Source organism: Oryzias melastigma, linkage group LG12 (assembly GCF_002922805.2).
Source record: "Oryzias melastigma strain HK-1 linkage group LG12, ASM292280v2, whole genome shotgun sequence".
NCBI classification, from domain to species: Eukaryota; Metazoa; Chordata; class Actinopteri; order Beloniformes; family Adrianichthyidae; genus Oryzias; species Oryzias melastigma.
The window spans coordinates 13,956,835-13,963,784 of NC_050523.1; the positions used below are offsets into that span (position 1 = coordinate 13,956,835).

A 6,950-nucleotide genomic window follows, 5' to 3' on the forward strand; every position below is an offset into this window, starting at 1 on the left:
ATAATATGAACAGCATTGTTGGACTGTCATCAATAATTAAGGTAAAACGATAAGAAAATTGTTTTGACTTTTTTTTCCATTTTTTTTTATTTTATTTGGTATTTTTATTACTAGAAAAAAAGTTTAAAAGAATGTCTTAATCCTCTATAAAAATGTACAATTCAATGGTCAATTATTAAAACTGAAGACGATAAGGATTTAAGGTATTGTTAATCAAAAAGATCCCTAAATATTAATAACTACAGAGGTTTTGCCGCAAGTTGCTAATCTATGGCTTCATTTTAGTTTGTTCAAAATGTACTTAGAAATGCTGCAGCTAAACAAAAAGATGTTTTTGTAGGAACTGACCTGAAGCAGTCGGTCATGGTTTGGATGCAGCGACATTGCATAAAGTGCCAACGTCTACAAACATTTAATGCAGCACAGGATTTGAAGCATGGCTGAACAGGAAATGAGCTATGTCTTTTTTCAGAAAGTATCTCCTTGATGTTAGTCTATGTTTTCTTTTTCACATAACAGATCGATTTAAAGAATTTAAAATATATATATTTACCCAACAAAGCAAGCTTTGAAACATTGAGCTGCTATATTTGTAAATCGTTAAATGCCTATGCAGGATCCCCTTTTCCTAACATCTGCCACTCCAATGAAAATCGTGATTTTGGTGTTTGTACCATGTTCTTGTGGCATTTTTCTCATGATGGAGGACATATATGAAGAAAAATTATCTTAAATATGCACTGCTGAATATTTCTGTATTCAAATTAGTGTGAATCAGGAGAATATGCAGTTGGAAAAAGCTTGTAAGTGTGACGTGACAGTTACTATGCCACATAGGCAGATGGATGATGGGAAGTGAGGACGGGACATTTAAACGCATTCAAACACCAGTGGAGCAACACTGGAGGCAAAATTGACTCATTCTGATTTGTGTATGTGTAATTCTTAACTTACAAGTGAGCAATTCTTGATGTGCACGTGCATAAGTCTTTATTTAAGTGTGAATGATTCTTAATTTGTGCGTAACTTTAGATTTGTGCGTAATTCTTAATTTGTGCGTGTATAATTCTTAATTTGCAAGTGCATAATTCTTGATTTGTGCATGTCATGTGTAATTCTTGATTTGTGCTTCATTTTGGATTTGTGTGAGCATAATTCATAATTTTTGTATACATAAATCCTCATTTTTGAATAATTTCTGGATTTGTCCATGCATAACTCTTAATTTGTGCGTGCAAAAATCTTCATTTGTGCAAGCATAATTCTTAATCTGTGCACACGTAATTCTTGATTTGTGCTTAACTTTGAATTTGTGAGTGCATAATTTTTAATTTGTGCGTATGTAATTCTTGATTTGTATGTGCATAATTCTTGATCTGTAACTCATATAATACATTTTGTGCATAAGTTATAAAAAAAATCAAAATTTACACACAAATTAAGAACTATACACACATAAATCCAAATTACACACAAATCAAGTATTGTGCTCCTACAAATTGATTGGTTGACTGGGGGAGGGGGGTGTCAAGCCTCCAACCCTTTGATCATTGGTGCAGATATGCTCAACCACCAGAGTCACTGCTGACCCTCTTAATGAAATACTACCAGTCTAGAAAAACTAAAATGTCAGTTTTTTTTGTTTTTGTTTTTGTTTTTTTTGGCCTAAAAGCAGTATCACAAATAAAAGACAACTGGGAAAGCTTTTGCAATAGATCAAAAAAATGATTGGAGTGAGATTTTTTCTTTTTAATGTAAGAAAATTTTTCAAAAAATATTAAGAAATACAGTTTTTGCTTATGCTGATAACCATGTACTCTGATTTAATTGTTGAGCATTTGTGTCATGTGGGAATCTTCCTGTTTTACATTCTCAACAGATCAAAATGCCGGCTCACAGCCCCACCGTCTTCCGCTCTGACACCTCTGAGGAGAGTTCGGAAGACGACAGCACTCTGGTTCTGCTGGCTCCAAACTCCCGCAGTCCGAGCCCTAAAACGGGCAAACGCCACCACCGTCACCGTCGTAGTCACAGTCCTGCCGTCCCAGCTCTCTCCTCAAACCCCCTCCCCTCCCTGCAAGGCCTTGGCCTCAGTCATCGCACGAAGGAGAGCCACACACAAGGCCGCTCACCCTGCTCTGCTTCTAAAAAGGAACGACTTGTCTCCCCTGACGTGGGCCCGTCTCCCATCAGCCCCCTCAGTCCTCGAAGCCCAGTGTCTCCAGGTTGTGGAGTGACGGCCCCAGAGGCCCTGATCGTAGCGATCCTTGGTGAAAACAGTCCGGCTCATATAAGCCCGACAGGTGTGAAGCACCTGCGAACACCTGAAGAAACTGTTACAGTAAAGAAAATCAACACAAAGAGTTGAAATGAATTCAAATAGGATTGTCTGACCCACCTCTGTCTCTGTGTTCACAACCAATAATGAGTGTATCTGTAACTTGTCCCATTTTGTAACCCTGAAGTCAGCTGTTTTTGAGGATATTTTCATGCTCTACTCTAATATATGTATGGAATCAAACATGTGATCAGACTTTTGAAGTGCTTTCATGGAGACTCAGCAGTGCAGTGTATCATATGCAAACACAGATGTTGGAAGTGGAATCAGAGTCTGAGGAGAGCACTGATGAGTGCAGCCAGTCACTATTGACAACCGTCTGGATTCATTTTAACAGTCTCGTCTCAAAGCGAGGACCCTGGACCACACGTATTGATGATATCATAGTTCACCGAGTGTGAGCGTATGTCTTTGTGTGTGGGTTTTGTTGTAAGTCTGTCTATTAAAACAAGAATTCAATATTTATTACATGCATTTTGGATTTTATTGTTAGCTCTACATTCAAAAGCTTACAAGTTTAGACAAAATTGAAAACTAGATTTTCCACACAAAACATTTGCAGTGCAAATTTCAATATGATCAACTGTGTGTTCAACATCTAGTCACTCAAAGTCTGTCAATTTTGCAGCCATAAAATACGTAATTTAAAGGACTTTCTATAATTGAATATTTTTTTACTAAAAGCTTTTTCCACAAACAAGATTTAATTTCACAAGACAAGAAAACAAATGTAATCCTTTAAGAGGAGGCTCAGCTTACATTAAGATGATCTGATTCGTGCGGAGTATGTGAACACAGCTTAAGGTTCACTTTGATTATAGTAATAAGGATAATTACTCTTTGGATTACAAGCAGATCCAAACCCAAAGACAAATGTCCTTGAGTTTTAAACACATAAATAAATAAGTAGCTAAACATAACTCCCCTGCAGGTTTTTTGTAGTAAATATTCCTGAAATGTTTTGTACAAATGCCTAAATTTACCCTATATTGAAGTCATGGTCACCTTTATTCATTTTGTTAACATTCTTAAAGAGGAAAAAGACAGTTAAGACAAAGGCAAAGTGAAAACAATGTTTGTGAGAATTATCCGGTCAATTTCCTGTTCATGTAATAAGTATAGCGTAAATAGGTTTTAAAGAAAAATATATAAATAAATAACACTCTTGTCATTTGTTTTTATATAGAAATTAAAAAAAAAATTGTAGCTATTACATACCTGTATTTCTTTTAATTGACAAAACAAATGTACTTAAGAGCCAGCATATTGATCCGTAATGTGATTGTAGAATAATTTAAAATAAGAGGAAAAAAATCTTGACAACATGTGCTTATTATTTTCATACATTGAAGTTATTTTTTTCAAATTACTTAACAAGCACAAAAAAAAACATTACAGTGGTATGGAGTAAAAACTGTAAGTGTGTAAATAATATATATATATATTTTTAAATTACAAATACATTATTCCATTCACTTTAAAGCTTCAATGTTGCCGGAATATTATCATGACATTATCTTGATTGATTCCTGAAGGTTTGTTTTCTTGGTCATGTGTTTTGAAAAATACATTTACATCATCCTTAAAATGAAACGTGCTGGTAAAACAAAATAATTTTTTCTATACATTATTTTTTTAATTGTTTAAGTACAATAATAAAAATGAAATATTTAAATAAATATGATTTTAAAAATGAAATGTGATAGGAAATGCAAAACAATATTTTTCTGTAAATTTAATTTCTATTATTTTGGTATAAAGATAAACATGAAACCTGCTATGAAAAAAAAATAAAAAATAGCTTTTTCTATAAATGTATGTATATATTTATACAAAAATACAAAGGAAATGTGTTACCAAATGTAAAATATATTTAATACATTTTTTTTTCTTATTTAAGTAGAATAGTTAACATCAAATGTCCAAGAAAATACAAACTTTTTTCCATTGATATTCTTATTTTAATACAATAATACAATGAAATGAGCTAGTAATTGCTAAACTATTTATTTCTATATTTTATTTTTTGTTTTATTTGAATACAATAATAAAAATTAAATATGTTTGTAAATGCAAAATTACTATTAAAAATATATTTGAAATTTTAAGAAAGATAATGTATGACAGTTGGAAAAGTAAGAATGGAAAAAAAAAGTTTAAACCAACATCATTGTTTTCATTTGAGAAGCCCCGCCCATCGACACCACGTGGCCTGCGCTCTCCAACAATTGGCTGAGGAGAAATGACTTGACGGATCTCTACAAGAGGCTCAGACAAATAAATTCAGCGGTCTGAACCGGCGTTGTGGTGGAAGGAAGCGGGAGACTTTGGTGTAAGCCGCCTTTTCATAACCCCACACTCCCGGCTTCCCTTAGCTTCTAAAGCAGCCAACCACCGTCTGAAAATGAACGGCGTCCATCACGACCTGCTCCGCGATAAAGACGGCTTCCTCTTTACCTCCGAGTCTGTGGGAGAAGGACACCCCGGTGAGTTCCCAAGTGTCTGAGCGAGCGGAGCCATCCTCCACTGATTAGCCTAGCATCCCGTTAGCCTTTGGAAACGGGTCATGTGTCTGTCAGCTGTCCCGAGATTAATTAGCACACTTTGCTAGCCTCACTTGGAAATTCATAAATTAGGCATTAATTCAAAGCAAAATAAATCAAGCTTGGTTGAACAAACACATTAAAATAAACTAAATTCAATCACAATGAATGAGAACTTTGTTTACTTCTGATATACTATCAACATTTAAGGCTAAAGTAAACATATTAAGAAAAAAAAAACCCGGAAAAAAACAGTGTAATTATTTTGGGTTTCTAAAAGTTTCCCAGCATATTTATTAAAAGTTTTAGTTTATACTCACATTAAAGAAATAGTTTACTGAGCATGGAAGCAGCACTCATGCTAACTGCTGGAGCTAACTCCTGATGACTGTTGGTGCCTGTCAATCAATCAGGTCGAAGATGTATTTAAAGACTCCACGTGCTTCACTTCACTATTGAGGGGCTGTTATAGTAAAAATATTTGATAAACTAGTTTAGCACACGAAAAACTAAAGAAGGATGAAGAAAAATATCAAAAACAAAACATAGTGACTGAAAAAAATGTAGGTTGAACCCTGCCTTTGTCCACAGATGGGTTAGGCTCCAGCAACCTTACAGTGGATACAATTGATGGATATTATTTTATTATATTTTAGTTTTAACTTTTTTTATTTCACGTAAAGTAAAACTGAAGAAAGAAAAACTCCATCACAATCTTCCTGCATAAAGTAATATTATGATGCGTTACAAAAACAGCTCTGCATTATTTGTGATTTATTTTATTTTTTAGGGGAAACAATGATCGCAAACATTTTTGATTTAACTTAAATATTAAACCTTGTCTTGCAAAACGTTTCTTTTGTAGTTAAAGTAAGGCTGAATATTAAGTTATTTATTTATTTATTTTTATTTTTTACAAATGATCAAAAAAGGTAATTTAATCTTAAGCAAATTATTTGCATGAATATTTTTGACTTCTACAATGTTTTTGTGATTGAATTTATCATTAACTGACACAGACTCCTTTGCTATGAATAGTATTAATACTATTTTTATAATGTAATTGTACAATTCTGATCTTCTTGCACAGATAAGATTTGTGATCAGATCAGTGACGCAGTGTTAGATGCTCATCTCAGTCAAGACCCTGATGCTAAAGTAGCATGTGGTGAGTAAACAGAGCTTACAGGCAACTCTAAACCATCAAACAGATGCATGTTGGGGTAATTTCAGCCGAATAGAATCATTGTACCCTTTGTTTGTTCAGAAACTCACTGTCTCTATTGTGTCTTTAATGGTTCCATGTAATGACTGTTTGTTTTGAACTTGAAAAGATGGAGGATGCAGATGATCGGGTTAAAAGCTTTTCAGAAAGTCATTCTTCAGAGCACTGATGCTTCTCAGATTTCATGTTCCTTTCATGTTCCAAGAGACTGGAGCTTTTTCACAAATATTTCACATTTATTTGCTGTTTTATTTAAAATCTTGATGCCCACAGTCATTTTGTCATCATTTACTCTTGATGCTCTCTTGTTGTTTTCAGAGACTGTGGCTAAGACAGGGATGATCCTGCTGGCAGGTGAGATCACCTCCAGGGCCAAAGTTGACTATCAGAAAATCGTCAGAGATGCGATCAAGGACATCGGCTATGACGACTCCTCCAAAGGTACATGGATAAGAAATGCACAGCTCTAAGCTCATTCCTGGATCAACTATAAATATTTTGCACCTTTAGTGTTTTAATTAAGGGAACATTTCATCAGTATTCTTCTAGGTTTTATTTATTGTTTTCATCAGATCACTAATTTAAGATTTAAATGATCAAAATACTCGTACAAAAACTTGATTTTTGGGGTTGAGAGTGACAAAAAATAAATTTTATGATTTAATCTAATATATAAAATGTAGTGTGTTTTTTCTGTTTACACCCTGAGAAAAATTACAAGTAGTTTCTGTTGTTTTTAAAAGCACTTTTTAATTTTTTTTTCTTCATCATAGAATAAAGGCATTTAACAAGGTTTACAACAGCTGTGGTGCAACTAGTGGACTGTGTAGATGAAGAAGCAAAT

The 6,950-nt window shown here is 33.9% G+C and overlaps 2 protein-coding genes across 3 annotated transcripts in view; both read left to right on the top strand.

The window, feature by feature from the left end:
- The window catches only part of LOC112163458 (inositol polyphosphate 5-phosphatase K), a 10,555-nt gene extending 7,752 nt beyond the window's left edge, over positions 1-2,803 (top strand). For both annotated transcript variants that reach the window (XM_024299855.2, XM_024299854.2), the window contains exon 13: positions 1,880-2,803. In XM_024299855.2, the coding sequence (XP_024155623.1) occupies positions 1,880-2,368 (489 nt within the window). In that variant the 3' untranslated portion in view covers positions 2,369-2,803. The remainder of the gene's footprint in view (positions 1-1,879) is intronic.
- Positions 2,804-4,489: 1,686 nt separating this feature from the next.
- mat2aa (methionine adenosyltransferase II, alpha a) overlaps positions 4,490-6,950 on the top strand; it is a 9,886-nt gene continuing 7,425 nt past the window's right edge. Inside the window, exons 1-3 of the mRNA XM_024299684.2 lie at positions 4,490-4,824; positions 5,972-6,049; positions 6,425-6,547. Coding sequence (XP_024155452.1) covers positions 4,743-4,824; positions 5,972-6,049; positions 6,425-6,547 — 283 coding nt within the window. The 5' untranslated portion in view covers positions 4,490-4,742. The remainder of the gene's footprint in view (positions 4,825-5,971; positions 6,050-6,424; positions 6,548-6,950) is intronic.